The 16,821-nt window shown below is 40.1% G+C and overlaps 1 protein-coding gene across 2 annotated transcripts in view; it reads left to right on the plus strand.

The window, feature by feature from the left end:
- The first annotated feature begins 403 nt into the window (after positions 1–403).
- Positions 404–16,821, plus strand: part of KYNU (kynureninase) — a 59,467-nt gene continuing 43,049 nt past the window's right edge. The window contains exons 1-4 of one of the 2 annotated variants that reach the window (XM_075757249.1): positions 404–522; positions 2,919–3,052; positions 5,250–5,439; positions 10,656–10,776. In XM_075757249.1, the coding sequence (XP_075613364.1) occupies positions 5,271–5,439; positions 10,656–10,776 (290 nt within the window). In that variant the 5' untranslated portion in view covers positions 404–522; positions 2,919–3,052; positions 5,250–5,270. The remainder of the gene's footprint in view (positions 523–2,918; positions 3,053–5,249; positions 5,440–10,655; positions 10,777–16,821) is intronic. The other variant, XM_010311063.2, reaches the window with a different exon arrangement.

A 16,821-nucleotide genomic window follows, 5' to 3' on the forward strand; every position in this document is an offset into this window, starting at 1 on the left:
AGCTCAGTAATTTAAACAAATTCACTGAAGTGTATTTAACCTGAAGTAATCTAGCATGTGCGTTGCTCTGGGCTGTGCTTTTTTTAGGAACTTCCTTCTGCAAAACTGTATTCACAAAAGCAATTTTGCTCGTGTAAAGATGGGAAGGAGAATCAGCCCTTACACACTGTGCACTTCTGTAGTTTTTCTTTGTTTGTTTTTAAGCCAACTTCAATTCACAATGCTATTGGTGCTTTCAGTGGGTGTATTTGGACAGCATGGACCTATACCGCAAATTTGCGGGCTCGTATTTATGCACACCCCCAGTTTTCCTTCCAAAGAGTTCATTTGGACGCTAACCTGAAAATGTCAAAGGTCTGTGGGCTGAGCTGCATTTAGCAACCTGGTAAACAGCTATTGGAGGGCAGAAAGTGCAGGGCATGCTGTTTCCATGATAAACTCTTTTTCTCTGAGAATATTGATACAGCTTTTTAAGTAGGGATTCATTGTATGCCTGTCAGCACTGTGCTGGGTAGAAAGACTGTGAGTAATATCTTGGAATATTTAAAGACAATGTTTAAGGGGGGGTGAGGGGACTTTTTTTAATAAAGACAGCAAGATACTTATTATTTTTGTACTTTTATAGACAGAGGGTAGTTCTATAAAAATATCATAAGTGGATCTAAAAATAGGACAAATTATCATTCTTATAATTAAGCCTAATCGACCTTCCTCTGTAAGTTTGATAAGATGGCTTGCTAATATTCACACTTTTTTTTCCTATTTAGTCAATTATGCATAAAGGACAAAACAGAAATAATCATCCAGACATTCGTGTCACTTGTGTCCGACTAATTCTCATCCATTGTCTTTTATAGGTTTAAAATGGGACCTGAAGTAGCGGGGCTGATATCTGTGCTGATAAAATATGTAATAATGACTCTTAATTTAAGTTGCATATAATTTTTTTAAGAAATGAAAGATTGCCAACAGTCATTGGGGAGTTCTTTATATTGAATCAGTATGCAGTACAGTAAAACTCTGTGGAAGAGTCAAAACAGCAAAGAAAGGCAAAAAAAGAAATATGCTGACTTCATGTCATGTATATCTATTAAGTCAAAAAGTATAATGAAGTTTCAAGCAAAGAAAGAAAACACCTGAATGCTTTCTTCAGACTAGGTGGTGGAGGCAAGTTGTTTCTCATAAAATGTTGATTATTTTTACTCTAAGTTGTATGAAAAAAAAAAAAATCCTGATAAGGAACCATGTTTATCAAGGTGGGAATTATATTTTTGCACTGATGGGTCTGCATTTTAATTTGAAGAGGATACTGATTATAGTTTTCAGTTAGATTAAGATAATTGGCTGGAATAAAAGTGTGCTGTTCTTATACAAATGTAGTTGCTTTATGTGTAGAAAACAACAAACGACTCATGAATTATTGTAAAATAATTGCATGGGACTTTATTCTGTAGCAATTAAAAAATGCAATAATGCCAGAGGTTAAAAAACCCAAAACTAAACACAACAAACAACAACCCCAAAACCCCAAACAAACACTCCCCCCCCCCCCCCCCCCCCCCCCCCCGCAAGAAATTGTGGGATTCCTTTGCTATGAAGCTTAATTCCCATTTGAAGGACAAAAGTACTTTCTTATTCTGGTCTCAGAATTGGATCTCTGGGATTTCATTCCTCAATAGGATTTTGATTGATTTTATTTTAGTAGTTTTATCTTATTTCATAACGTTTGTATTAAATCAGATACCTCTGAGCACTTAATCATTTTTAGCTTCTAGATCTTTGTATTTAATATTATATTTGCTGTCAAAATTTAATATAAATAAGAATCACAATAAACGTAACTCATTGATCAGATGCAGCGAACTACAGCAATGACAGGGAACCAAAAGCCTGATCCAGAAATCTTGGTCTCTAATAGAGACACCTATTGACTTCAGTAGGTTTTGGGTCAGGCCTCAAATGGAAACAAAACACATCTATGCTTGCCAGACGGGTCAGTGGATGACCTGGAATATGGTAGTCATTAATCCACTGTAATAACTGTGCGTCTTTAGTGAAAAATGGTGACTAGTAAGACAAATGGGAGGATGCTGCGCTGTGTTCACATGGGGTAAAGCAGAGAATCTACAGACCAGATGAGGGGGATATGGTGTATAAAACCAAATTGTCCTTCAAGTACCCTTATCATCCATCTCTTGATCATAAATTGCAAGGGAATTAGCTGCCATCGCCTGTGTGGGGCGCAGGAGATAAGTGCTGGAGATTCCCAAACCTTCCTCATAGGCTGTATCCAGGAGAGGACATAGGTGATGGCAATACCTCCTAGGGACTGGGGGAGCTGAGCATCACAGAGCAAATGTCTCTAACTCACATGAGTCACCTCTTTAGAGAGATTAAAAGGCCCCCTCCCTTCAGGAGCAGTGTCACTGGGGAGTGACAAAAATCCAAGCATTAACGTGAGAGGGAAGGAGCTTGACTGGGTAGAAAAGACTAACTAGACTACTTTGTGGTCCTTATATCTGGAAGGAGACAGTCAGGAGACCTGATTTCCAACTCCTTCTCCAAGGATTGTTTCCATAATTTGCATTAAATACTCATTATTAAAAATAGAGGACTATGTCTTGATTATGTGAGTATATACAGGACATGCTTTGATAATGCCTGTGGGATCAGGCCTCCCATGCTAGTGTTGTAAATCAAAGAATAAGCTTTTAGAAACAAACAGTAGGTCCACTTTCCAAGTGCTGATCCAAGTATTGCTTAGAAAATAAAACTTGATTTACTGATTAAGCCCATGAGTTCTTAAAATTTGTAACCCCAAGAAGTGAAATTTAAGTTACCTTACAGTGTCTAGGTTATAACAAGGTGCCTGTATTAGTGATGGCCATAGTGTTCGTGAACCTAGCTTATTTTTCTAGATGTTTCACAAGATGCGCTGGAGGAGATAAAGATCTTTAAACATCCTCCCTGATGACTGCCAAATGAGGTCCAGAAGGCCAATACTCTTCTGACCTGCAGAAGACCGCACGTGTTGTTACCAATACCCCAGCAGGTGAGCTGGCAAAGGCAAGATCTTGGATCTGCTGTTCAGCTGTGGAGGAACTGAGAAGCAGTTCCATGGGGAACAGGGAGCCTGGTCACATCTCCCGTGGGGCTTTCGGTGGGGTGGAAACTCTTTGGGAGGTAGGTGGTTGGGTGTATTAATTCCAGCCAGCTCAGCCGCTTTAGCATCACACCCAACTACCTGTCTAGGTGTAAACCTCCAAGAAGCCTTGAAAAACATTCTGAGAATCAAAATGTTCAAATATATATTTTTTTTTTCCCAACTGTTTTTGTCATTTTATTTTCCTTTTTATCAGCTAAGGAATGATTAGGATGAATGAGTGGGAATGATAAATTTGGTGACAATGAGGAGGTGCAAACAACCTGTGTGGAGACAGCACAAAATTAGGATATCTCCAATACCTCCCAGGAGAAGGTGAACATTAGCTAAATGAAAACTGCTGTCTTAGAGCCCTACTGGCATATTTTTTTATTTTTTTTTTTAATGCTACATGCTAGTGGGAAAGGGAAAATTGGTACTGTGTAAGATACCAAGTCTGGAGGGGAAAAAGAAAATTTTGTCATCATAAACTAAATGATAGCAAATTAAACCAGGTAACTAGCATCATGCTGGCCATTTGGCTAGAGTATAAACAGGTTTGGATTAATTGGCATTAATGAGGTTGTGCTGTTTGGGGGGTTACATTTAAATACCAACTGTTGTCCTTTCCATATGTGTTGACAAAGCTCTTCCGGGTGGTTTTCAGGGATTGGCATAAAAATTTGATAAAAACCCCCCACTAATCTACTTATGTCTTTATTCTTTTCAGGACAAATAAATAAACGTGGCATAAGGGATTGAATTTTTTTAAATATCTATAACTTGGAACATACCATTACACTGACTTTCAGAACCCCCGTTCCACAAAGCTAACCAAGCTCGGTTAAATGACCGTGAATGTAATGCTCAGCTGGCTACAACCTGTATAATCACCCGTTGTTCTCTCCACAGCTTGTTTCTGGATAACTGTCTATTATATACTATTGGTTTTAACAAAAGAGAGCTTGCACTAATGGAGGTTACATACTCGAAGAGTTTTCTTTCTCAAACGGAGGGAAAAAGCTATATTCTCTGGTGGCTCTATGCTGCATGTTGTGTGCTAATCTGTCCTATTCTAGAGCTTTTCTGTTGCACCAGAACTCTTGGGGATGTTAAAAAGGCAGAGAATATTGTGTGGTCTAACTATATAGTTTCCACCAAGGACCTCAGTGAGCCTCTTGACTGCTTTCTGCAGCAGAACGCAGCAGGCAGCACCGGCGAAGTTTTACCCTAAAGTAAAGAGTACGTGTCATAAAATTTCTTTGCCAATAGATTTGTAAAGCCAAGTGCACAAATGCTATCTTGAACACAATGGTGTCTCTGAGCATTACAGTTACAGACCTATTCTTCATAAAAAGATCAATGAGCTTGTAAATTTTGCAGTTACAGTTTTGGATATTCTGTTAGAATTTATGGTCTGTCATGTTTGCAGCTTGACTAGGGCTTCTCTCTTTTCTTTTTTTTTTTTTTTTTTCTTTTTTCCCCAGGACAAATGGAGCTATAACACCAGGATATTCATTGTAGCTAGAAGGAAATATTAATTCAAGGTGCTGGTCTTGAAAGCTACATTTCTAACGATGCTTTTGTCTGCCGTCTGTATCCTGCCTGCTCTGCCCTTGTACCCGAGCATGGCTGTACGCAAACACCCCCTCCTATTTTTAAGAAAGAAAAGCTGAAAGAGGCTGAACGTTGCACAGCCTGGAAACAACTTCAGTGTAGCTGTGGACCTGCTGTTTCTAGGAGCACAGGGTGCAGAAACAATAATGCTGCCTCTGGCTTTGAGATCTCAAAACTGTGAATGACTTCAGCGTTTGTAACTGCTGTCGGGCTGGTGGGAGAACTTAGAAGCTGCTGGTATAGCTTAAAAAGGGAACGGCATTGTATCCATAGAGAGGGGAAAAAAAGCGCCTTTGGGGGTTACAGCAATATGTTGCCTTGGAAATACTTGAATTGATCAGTTTTACCATTCTATTCAAATACTTCACTCTTTAAAAGCTTTAAATCAAGGAAGTTTGGCTCTTGAATGATGTGGCTTTAGTGGCTGCTTCTCAGCCACTTGCGAATATGCATACTGCAGAAGCTAAACTGTGGCATTTTTCATTTTAAGGTGAAATTGGATGACCTGAAAATGGATCCATCTCCTCCTGTGTTACCCGCAACCATTTTAGAACAAACTGCCTTGCGGCTAGGATGCAGTCCTGCAGACAAGAAACTTGCTTTTCACTTAGACGAAGAAGATGAGTTAAAGCATCTTCGTGAATGTTTCTGTATCCCAAAAGTCAAGGATCTGCCTCCAAGTGAGAATTATAATTACAGCGGGGGAGCAGGGGAGAAAGGGTGGGGCTTCACATCATCTGCATGTGTCTGTCACAAATCTTTGGAAATCATTGTCACTTATGAGATAATTGAGCAATTGCAGTCATATCTGAGCACAGTATGTCCCTGATGTTGCTAAATCAATCCATCAACTTATTCTAGCACCAAAAGCTTTACGCTCTCGTTCCCATCCTGAATAAAATGCGAGGATACAGTACTTGCATGGTGCTTATGCTGTCAGTCAGCTGCTTTGAACAATATAGTGACTGATTGAAAATTATAGGCAGAAGCGTTTCTGTCTAATGGTTTGAAACAGCAATGTAGCTTACAATAGTGCGGAGTAGTTGCTTCCTTGGTATAATATGGTTTGATATTATCTATCTAGTTACAATTATTTTAGTTAATGAAAAAGATGGTACGTATATTAACATTTATGCCTTATTGATAGTAGTAGAGATGATTTTTTTTCCTGAGGGCAAATGGAAGACTGTGTCTTAGAACAAATAATTGATCTAAGCAAATAATTCATAATGAAACCTTTTATTTGAAGATCTTTCCTACTTTCCTCATGAATTGCCTACAAATAGATAACTGCACATGGCTTCAATATAGCCATGCAAAATGGTTCTCAGTTTTTTTTCTGGCTCATTCCTGATCTGATTGTTGGTTTGAGGAGCCTGTGGCATGCCTGGGTGTGGGAGCAAGGGCACCTTTCATTTATTAAGAGGGGACCTGGTTGTGTGTTGTTTTTCTTTTTTTTTTTTTCCCCACTGCTACTGCTGTGTCTGGCCACAATCACGCAGGGAAACCTGCTGGGAGCACCCACCTATGGAGGCAGCATGGTCCTGGGCTCTTCTCCTGCTTCCCAAGTTCAGTCTGAATTTATTTTCAGCTCACGTGTCAAATACATGGCGAGCAAAAGCTGTGCCTGCTCTGCAAGCCCTGGTCATAGCACACTGGAAGCTGAAGAAATGACATATATTATTTCCTTAGATGGTGAATATATATATAGGAGGAGTAATTCTCCTTTTCTGCCTTGGCAGAAAGCATCTATTAAAAATTAAAGGAAAAAAATGTCATAGAACTTTCTTTCAAAATGTTTTCATTTTCTAAGAAATGCAGATTCAATTTTCTGCAGATCTTTTTTCTGAAAAAAACAGTACTGACGGTACATGTGAGATTACAGATACATTCACCAAATTATCATAGATCTTTACTGGACATAGAAAATGGTATCAGTTGTCTGAATTCCTGGACATCTTTTGAAACTATCTTCGTCTTCAGTATCTTTCTGCCTAGCAATGATGAATGTGGGGATGTGGTCTGCTCACAGCCTTAGAACATGGGGGTGATAAATCTTAGTTCTCTATGTACTGGTGGTATTGGGTTATCTTTCCCCACATTTAAATCCTTGAGTTTTGCTATTTATATTATTCAGAGCAGAACTGGACACTTTTCAAATATTTAAACTAGGTGCTTCCTCCGCGTGGAGGAGGTGTCCTCAGCCTGTCTGCCAAGAAGTAATTTATTTTTTTTTTTCCCTGGTCACTTAAGAGGGTTTCCTAAACTCCATCTGTTTCTTTGTGTATGGCTATTCTGTCCTGAAAGTCAGTTCAGCTGCCACCACGTCGCTGGTGCACAGTCTGCAGTGCAGCGTAGGTGCAGGAGCTGCAGAAGGTCCCTCTGAAGCTGGAGAGATGCTGGAAGGCAGCTGACGTGGCCATTGTGCTGCTGCCGCCGTTAATCTGGCTCTGCCATTGAAATCCAGCTCAACCAGGGCACCCGAACAGCAGCCGTGTCTTCGGCTGCAGCGTGTGAAACATCTCCCAAGAACACGAAAGGTCACTTTTCAGTGTAGTGTCTCGGCAGCTTCAGATTAAAGAATCTTTCTTCTGAGAAGTATGTAGAGGTTTCAGTATGCCTGTGACAGTTTTCAGTGCTTCCCTTCCAACCTCCAGTACTGTTTGTTTTTCAATTGCCATAATATTTACATTTAAAGACTGCTGACATGTTTGTTTGTGGGTTGGTTTTTTTTTTTTTTCTTTCTCCAGTACTATAATATTTAGTCCTGAGACTGTGGATATATAAGTTTTAGTGAAGATAAACAACCTACAAAGTAGTACTGGTTGAACAGCACAGAGAACACATCATTCCTGCGTTCCCAAATTGAGGGGGTTTTCCTCCTCTTTTTCCCCTGTCTCTCTTTTCTGTGCTTCAGCTGTCATCAGGAACAGCTTCCCTGCTGAAAAACAGCAGGGGTGTAAATATATATATATTTACATTTTGTGTCTATACCATAGAGACAGATCTCCCATGACATTTATCTGAGCACAGGAGCGGATCCTAGATACCATGCTTCTGAAGATAAATGTCATTACAGATATTAGCCATCAAATATTCTTTATATATTTACATAAAACATTACAATGAGGTGTTAAGATGAAGCCTTACAAGAAGCAGATGAGAACATCCATAGGAGACAACTGGAGATGACACATGTAAAAATATTTAGAAAGCCATTATAATAGTTTAATTTATTTATCGACTTATAGCCTGTCACAGCTGTTTATTTGTTATATCGATCAAGTGGAAACCACTAACAGACTAACTCCCCGGCAAATCTTCATTCGTGTTTTTATCTTTAAGCACGAGGGACGAGGCTCAGGTGAGCAAATAGGAGAAGCTGACAGCAGAAGATTTAAAGAAATGTTTGGATCTCTTTGCTTTTCTCCAGGCTGACAACAAAGTCTCTTTAACACTTTTTTGTGCACTGGGGTGAGGTAGGAAGGACTGGATTGCAGTTGGCACTCGAGCACCAAATCACCAATCTGATTAAGGCTATGGCTTGTGCTTTGTCATCTTGTAAAGGAATAGAGCATCCTTTGGGTTTCTTGGGAATAAAACGATGTCCCAGAGTGAAAGTGTTGAGCTATATTTCCCTGAAGAGACGGTTAAAGGTAGTGGTTAATCATATAAATCTGGCTCTTTGTTTGGAGGGCTTGTGATGGGGGTAGAGGAAGGTGTGAAAGAGGTGATCTTTTATCCTACAGCGAGGGATAGGACTCAGATAATGTATAAACAGATTTAGTCCTTCCTTTCTGGTTAATAAAGACATATTTTTCCCTTTTGGTTGGACTGAATATTCCTGAAAATAAACTTGCTTTTTCTTTGAGGTTTAAAAGGTATAGAAGTACATTTTCAACGTATAAGAATGGGTGTATTTAGTATGCAAAATAATGTACATTTTTAGATCTGACTAGTTTGTGTGAATCTGAGTAGGTGCGAGAATAATTTATAATGTATCTAATTTAAAAAAATACATGAACAATAATTTACACTAAGATTACTCAGGCTACTCTAAGGACACATTTCAATAATTATCTCCCGTTTGTTTTGAACAAGCTTTTATTTCATGAATTGTGCTTATTCCTATTTCCACAGCTCCTCCAGAAACAAAAAGGGCCAATACTGTGAGAAACAAGGGTAGAGTAACCAAGCCTAGTTTGGGGAGCAGCAGTGGCCCAAAACGACTCTCTTAATGATGTCAGCGAGGGGGAAGTAAACGGCTTTTTGTGAAAAGGAAAAGAGTTCAGCCCAATTCAGAGTTGATAACATGCCAAAAAAGCACATCCAAAGTAACAGGCGTAAAAGTAGAAAAAAATACACGTTTTTATTTGGAAAGGACTGTGGTGCAAGAAAAGCTAACTTGCTTATAATTCCTTACTTGTTTAATGCTTGATTGGACTATAAAGAGTATTAGGGAGACTGAGCTCCAAATTCTTGAGCAAAGATCCTCTGTATTCCCAATGAGACAGTATTATTGTGTTTCTTGATAGGAAAAGAGGTTGTTTCTTGATAGGAAAAGAACTGTTAATAGAACCAATTTGGGAGCATGGATAATATTTATGCCCCTCTGTTTTCATTCATATTAGAATAGAGATGAAAAACAGACATAGTATCTGTAAAACAGATTAGGCTGAAATTGCTCTCTGACTTAGGCTTTTTAAAAGCTTCTAAAGCTTTAATTAAGGAATATACCCAAGTTGTCTATACTTCTGAAAAATATGTTTCTGGTGAAGTTCAGTGAAGTTGGTAATTGTTAGTGCAAAAGGTAGTAAGAGACCTTTTCCAGGCATCTAATCTATTTTTCTACAGCCCTAACACAAAATTTTCACAGACAGAAATGCAATCTTATCATTTGTTTCTAGCATGCATCTTAACAGATTCATTCATTTGATGTTTTTTTCTGAGGTATATCGACTATGTTTACCAAAAATACACATAATGTTAGCTTTTGGGGTATTGTAAGTATAAGTATAGATGAATGCAAATTACTTACTACTTCTAGAAGGTCACCATCACTTGTCCCTCCAAGAATCTCTAACATGAGAAATAATAGAAAAAGGCACTGTTTGGATTGATGGATGATGACATGGGGTAATTAGATTGTTCAGAACCTCACTAGAGTTATTATTTATAAATTTCTACCGCCTTGCTTTTCTCCTAATCATTGAAAGGATTTGTCAACATAGATTTCCTCCTCCTCTTCAGATGATGACATGAAGTGCAGCCCACAATATATGCTGACAAGACAAGAACTTTTGAGACTGCCTTACAATATTCTGTGCAGTGACTACATTTTTCTAAATAGCAATTTAATCATGCAGGGAGAACTTACACGAAAGACACAGATTTACCTAGTCTTAACTTTTATTAAATGCATGATTCAAGTAGTTTCATGACTCAGGGTAGGAGTATATTGGTGATGGAAGAGAAGTGGATAGCCTGGTCAGGAAAATGCTCCCTCTTCACTCACCGTTGGTTACAGACCTGACAAAATCAGTGCCAGTGGCTGCTTCCCACACAGCCCCAGAGACCTGGGGATTTAGTGCTGCCTGAACTCGCATTAGCTCCAGAACAGGTATGGACAGACTCAGCCAAAAATTGCAGGAGGACAAGAGGAATAACTGCTTACAAGTTGCCCAGCTGTCTTCCTCCTTGCATCCCTTTGCAGGGTGACCTGTGGGGTGTCCTGGGAGGGGAAGGTCAGGATGTGGCACCTCCATCGGCACGTGGGAATCATGATGTTCGAGGGAGCTCCGGAATGGGCAGAGCTCTGGGTGGTGGCACACGTGTGTGTGTACTGTCCCTCCTCTGTTCACGCACATGTACGTATTTCTGTGGTTTCCTTCCACAGCTGATCAGAGCCTGGTGAACGGAGAGGAGAGCTGCGTATACTTTGCTGGGAATTCTCTTGGGCTCCAGCCAAGAAAAGTTAAAACTTACTTGGATGAAGAACTGGACAAGTGGGCTCGAACGTGAGTACACAGCAGGGCATGCGAGATGCTAGCCCATGCTTCAGATGAGCACTTTGTTTTAGTTTGGGATCTGCCTTGAAAATGCTTCAATAGAAGAATAGTGTGTTAAAATCACGACAGCCCAGGAGTAAAACATGCTCAGTGTTTCCCTAGCGCTATTTAAATCTCCTTTAAAGGTATGAACAGTAAAACAGGCAAAGAGAAACTTCCAGCTGTGATAATCCATGCTGCACGCAGTGGCTCTGCTTTGACTCATCTGGAGGACCTGCACAGTTAACCATCCCCATCCAATTGCTATGTGTGTTTATACACAAAGCGCACAAACTCATTTGGTTACTGCTGCTTGCTGGTGAACATGATTCAGTTTCAGGCCCTGTGATTTTCTAATTAGTATTTTTAACTGCGTGTGATTCACCCTGCAGGCCTTTCAACAGGCAGTTCCCCTTGAAATAGCACCGAGCGCAGGTGGTGCTGCTGCCAGCGCTGGCAGGTTTTTGGCTCCTCTTAAACCAGGTCTCTGCCTGACAAGTTCATTTTATTTAGAAAGAAGCACTCCTGTCTTCTCAGGAGGTGAGGAGCTGAGGGTGGATCACGGTGAGCTCTGCCGAATGGAGCTGATGTAGGAAAGACAGGAGGACAAGAGAGGGACATCTTTCAGTATTGCAGGAAAGGGCCATTGTCATCATAGCAGATGGGAAACTTTTAGATATATGGGGAGGGGGGAGTCTTTTTTTAATATATATTACATTTTTTTTTCCATGGAGTGTCTGTGCTTTGAGGTGTCCAGCACCTGCCTGAGCAGCTGGAGCAGGGATGAGTAAGGAAAAAGATAAGTGAAAACCAGGGAGCTGAAAGCAGGAAAGGAAAATAACATCCAGATGAGTGATTGAGCTGGGAGAGAGATGAACACTTTTATAGGGTGCAGGATATGAGGGGAACAGATGTGATTTCATGGTGAGAAAGCAGAGGAAATATGGGGAGGCAGAAGAAGGAAAACTAATTCTGCTAACTGGGCAGCCTTGTTACAGTAGAAATGGTCTAGATGGAGGCTTCACAATGTAAATCTGAAAAGTCTGTAGCTGGTTTTACTTATTAATATATGAATTCTGTGGGTTAATAAAAATGGTTTACTGTTTCCTATTTATTATTTGTATTCTTATAAATGAGAAGAAGGTTGAGAATGAATGGGAATGAATGTGAACTTTGGGAAGCACTCGTTCCTCCTCGTTATTCATTCAGCACAGCGCTGCAGTTTCTCCAGTCATTTGAAAAAATTGCAACCTTGTCCATTTCTGTATGATTATCGTACTTTATCAGGGAAACAGCTGAGCTCTTTCAAAAGGTAAAAGTCAGATAGCACTCTTATCTGTTAGAGTGATGCACTGGGAGTGCAAACATATTTCAGCTCCTTTGCTGTACCTTTTCGTTGGTTCATTTCCATTCTTATGTTTGTCTTTGCTACAGTGAAGGATGTGTGCTTTTTTGTTTGGTTGGGGTTTTTTTTGTGGTTTTGTTTCGTTTCGTTTTTCTTGATGATTATAAAACCCTGAAAAAAAAGGGTAGGCAGCATGTTTCTCCAGAAGATCAAAAGTGCCTCCAGTAGCTGTATCTCAGGGGGAAATATGGCTGAACGTGACTTTAAGCCATTGGGAGAGAGGGAGCAAATCTAGAAAGGTTGTTTGCCAAAAATACAGCTTGGCTCCAAACACCTTACCCAGAATAAAACAGAAAGTTTAAAAAAACCCCACAAACTCGCACAACCAAAACCCAAACTAAACCCAACAAAACCCCAGAACAAAATCCTGCTAGCCTTAGATGTACCTAAGACAACTGAGAGAGTCAAAGTAAAGCCAAGTGAAATTTGGACAGAGCAATGTGTGCTTAAAGAAGCTGATGGGTGGGATTGGGTGCTGGAGGCTGCAAGGGAGAAGGTGGTTGGAGATGCACAAATGGATGCTTTCATTCCGGTCACCAAGGACAGCTTAGCAAAATCTACTCTAAGGTAGAAGCTGTTACCAGCCGAAGCCTGTTCAATGGCTTGTGTGTTGGCAGGGTGGAATTTAGTGGCTGTGGCTTAGATGAATAAGTAGTGAGAATCTAAGGAATGGCATGCAAATGAGGTACATCCTTCAAGTCAGCAATGATATAGATTCTGGCTCGCTTATAGATTGGTTTATCGCGTTTTCTGTTTGCTGTGTCTTGGGACTCATCTCAAACAGCTACTATACTTGTCTATTTAAACAGTTTTCACTGCTTATAGCTGATGGCAAGAGCGAACAGGAAGATTACCCGCTAGCTGTTTTCAAGGGCAGGGAAGCTCGTAGCTTTAGCTCTCTGGTGATTGGCAACCCATTGGAGTACGGCCTGGAGAGAGAGAGGCCTTTTCATGCATTTCTTTCTTGTGATGTTCCCTCTTACAGTGTCACTGTGCTTTTTTTTCCTCTCCCCCCACCCCCGCCTTTAAATGGCGGGTTATAGCTTCTGCTCTTACATCTGCCTCCCACATACCTGTTCTGGTTTTTGTATTCTTTCTTTCCATGTTGCTCAGTCCTCTTTTTTTTTTTTTTTATGCTAATGTATAAAGACTGCAAATTCAAGCCACTGGCATTCTTTGTATGGATTAAAAAGGAGCCTTTGAGACTTTCTGTTTTCTTTTTTTTTTTTTCTTTCTGTTTTGATTTCAGCTAAATCTGATATATATTGAATGAGGGGCAAAAAGGGATGAAGAGTTGTCTCTTCTGTGCTTAGCCTGGAGTAGCCAATAATCCAGTTTTATGAATCTAAAAGACCAAGGTTGAAGGGACTTTTTTGTTGGATAAAGACCAATAGGTGCTTTGCAGAGTCTTGCATTCCCTTTCCCCCACTGCAACAGTTTAAGCAATTAATGTATTTTATAGAATCATTATTGCATACAAACATACTCGCTGCAGCAGGCAATGTCTCTCACGTCCGAGTAACTCATTAAAGTGGAACTATTATAACAGAAGGGAGCCTGCCGGAGCCAGTTGTTATGCTCTTGTAAAGGGCTGGTAGGGCGGTTGGGGAGCGGAGAAGTTGCTGAATGGAAGGCTTGAGGATTAGAGTTGTTTAGTTGAGCAAAATGAAGATTGAGAAGAAAAATGATTGTTCTATGTGAATGTATCCGGGGTAAACATAGGGGAAAAAAGGAGCCACTTATGTGAAATAACGTGCTGGCACAGTAAATATAAACTAGGAATTAATAAATTGAGGCTAGAAACTAAATATGTGTATATACTTCTAAGCGTTGAAACAATCTGGCAACAAGCTTCTGACATGAGTATAGTAGACAAAGAAATTCAAGTTTGTGGAAGGCTTTGTAACATAGCACCGCAACCTGCGGTAGCAAAGGACTGTTTTCAGGGAGTCCAAAGGTACCTTTGGTTCTACGTGCTGAGCTAATCCTGCAAGGCAGAACAGTCCTGCAAGCAGGAGTGCAGCTTGGTGGGGCTCGGTCATATTCTGTTTGACAGATCCACTGCATCGTGCCTTTCGGCAGGTTGTGTGGCAGAGCTGTAAATGCCTGCTTTAATGCCCTGGGTGCCTTAGTTTTGCCTTCAATCTGCTGCTCCATACAGTTCTTTTTCTTTGGATATATCTTCCTTTCTTTTGGCTATTTCTTTGCTTGAAACCATCATCAAACTTAAGAATCTGTATTGGCTCATGAAATATCTTGCATCATTTTTGGCAAAGAAGCAAGAAGGAAATTTCCACTTGAACAAGATTTGGATGACCGCAGAAGATTCCTGAAGCTGGCAATTAATTTAAATCCCCTTTGTTACTGCCTTTGAAACTCTGGGATCATATCAGAAAATGCATTTCTAGCTCCCCTAGCGAGCTGTAAATCAACCAGACCCCAGCGAATAAAATGTGGCATTGTGATTTCTTGCCAAATTGAAAATAAAATGGTAACCGACGAAAAATTAATTTGCGCAATGAGAAACTCTCATAGTAGTTTAAGAAATAGTTCTGTTTGTATGATGCTTTATGATGTGATGGGCCACGTTTTGTATTCATTAATTTGGGTACCTTGATTTAAATCTCTCTTGCTACCTAGGGTGCAGTGGAAACGAAACGAGACGTAGGCTATCCGTGTCTGAGGGCAATGCCAGAAGCACTGCAGTTGTGTCCTTAAAGATTATTACCCCCAGTGCCTACCGGAGCTGAGAGAGGGGTGGCATAATATACAGAGATATAAATTCTCTGAGGCAGAGCATAGAATTTTACAACCTAAGTGTAATAGGATGTATTGTGCCATCAGCAAAGGCTACCGAGTTTCATGTGATTAAAATAAAAAAAAGGGTCCAAGAATATGCCTTTAACTACCATTTTAGCTGCAATAATTTTTGTCTCTTGGCATTTATATTGGCCATCAAGAGGGAGGCAAGCTGTAAGCTGTGCTGTAATTATAATAATAATATGAATAATAATTAATGCTGGCTCTCCCCTCTTTCAATATACTTAAATTTCCATGTTTTCTGCTCAAAATAAAATATTCTCATGCCCAAAATACCATATCTGTTTTCATGATATCTTGGAAATTTATTCTGAAATTTTGTTAGTCCTGCGTGCCGGTAGAGAGAGCGAGCTTTCATCAGTAAATTCCCATTAGAAGGACACTAATGGCTATAAAATCAGAGAAAGCTAATGAAAGAGAATCCCATAGGTAGTTAGGGCTTCTTTTTCCCATCTTATTACGTTTGCCATCCTCTTTCAGAAATACAGATCCCCCTCAGGCTGGGAGCCATGGAAAATCTTTGAGTTTTTTTCATTTTAACGGTCTGTATTATCCCAGAGTCCCTTGATCACTATATTACAGTTAAGAATAAAAAGGGAAATTAAGAACAAATATCTTGCTGTTTGTGAAACGCATACCCCTGCCTTCAGGGAATGCAGCTGCATTATGGTCTGATAGAAGGGAGGAACTTTTAGCACTAATCCTGTCCCTTACTGCATTTTCTCCCCTACCCACCTGCTGCCTTTATTCCTCATCTATGAAATGTTCTTTTAAATGAGTGCTATTTCACACCGCCGGCTTTCTGCTACCAAGGTTTCATCAGAGAGCAATTCTAAACCAGAGAAAAGCGGTCAGCTATTCCACCGCGACCTTATCCGAATTAGGGATCGGGGTGCTCCTTGTTGTCTGTGTCGGGTTGGACGCGTTGAACGTAGGGAGGTTATTTTATCTGTGAGATGTTCAGTTGTACCTGTGCCCTCCTTCAGCTGTTAGCCTAAACTAGTCCAAAAGCAGATGATATTTTGCAAGCATGAGAGGCACGAAATGGTTAATATAAATTGTGGGGTTTTTGCAAGAGTTCTTTTCTTTAGGACTGTGGTTCTTTTGGAAATATCCCTAGGAGGTGTGAATTAGACCCAAGTCAATCAGAAAGGGTCTGACTGTAAAAAAGGTAGGCAATTCGTGTGGGAGTCAGAACAAAATTCTACCTGAGAAGGGAAAGTAGGAGGTGGGTAGGGAAAACAAACCTTTTAAATAGCCTTAAGCATGGGGGACTAGCCGGTAGTGTCTCTCATTCCCTCCTTTCTCATGGCTTAATCTGCCAAACGTCTTCTCATAATTTTGAGTGAACATTGTGTGTGTCCATTATACTTTCAAAGGTTTAGTACTTGGTTTTTGTTGTGAGATTTTCCCCCACCCCCCCTCATAGATTTTAGGGTTTTTTCCTCTCTCCCTACCTTCTTACTGGTTTTGTCCCTGTTTTGAAACAGCTTTATACTTGTTTTACCTCAGCCGCACGCAGCCCGGCATTTCTGACTCCACAAGTATCCCGCAGTGCTCAGCAAATATGAAAATCCTCCCGTGTGAGATGGAAGCCCAGAGCAATGTTCCTCTGCTTTAGCACCATTATTACTTTTCTCAATCTGCCTTCATTGGCATTTAAATCTGTACACTACGTACTGCATGTTTAAGAAATTTTGCAACTTTTTCTTCATATATGCATGGTGGCTACTTTAAGTTTACTTTTCTGTCACATTTGAAGCAAAAATTAGTTCAGAGCACTTAATCCA

The sequence above is a fragment of the Balearica regulorum genome, chromosome 6, assembly GCF_011004875.1.
Source record: "Balearica regulorum gibbericeps isolate bBalReg1 chromosome 6, bBalReg1.pri, whole genome shotgun sequence".
NCBI classification, from domain to species: Eukaryota; Metazoa; Chordata; class Aves; order Gruiformes; family Gruidae; genus Balearica; species Balearica regulorum.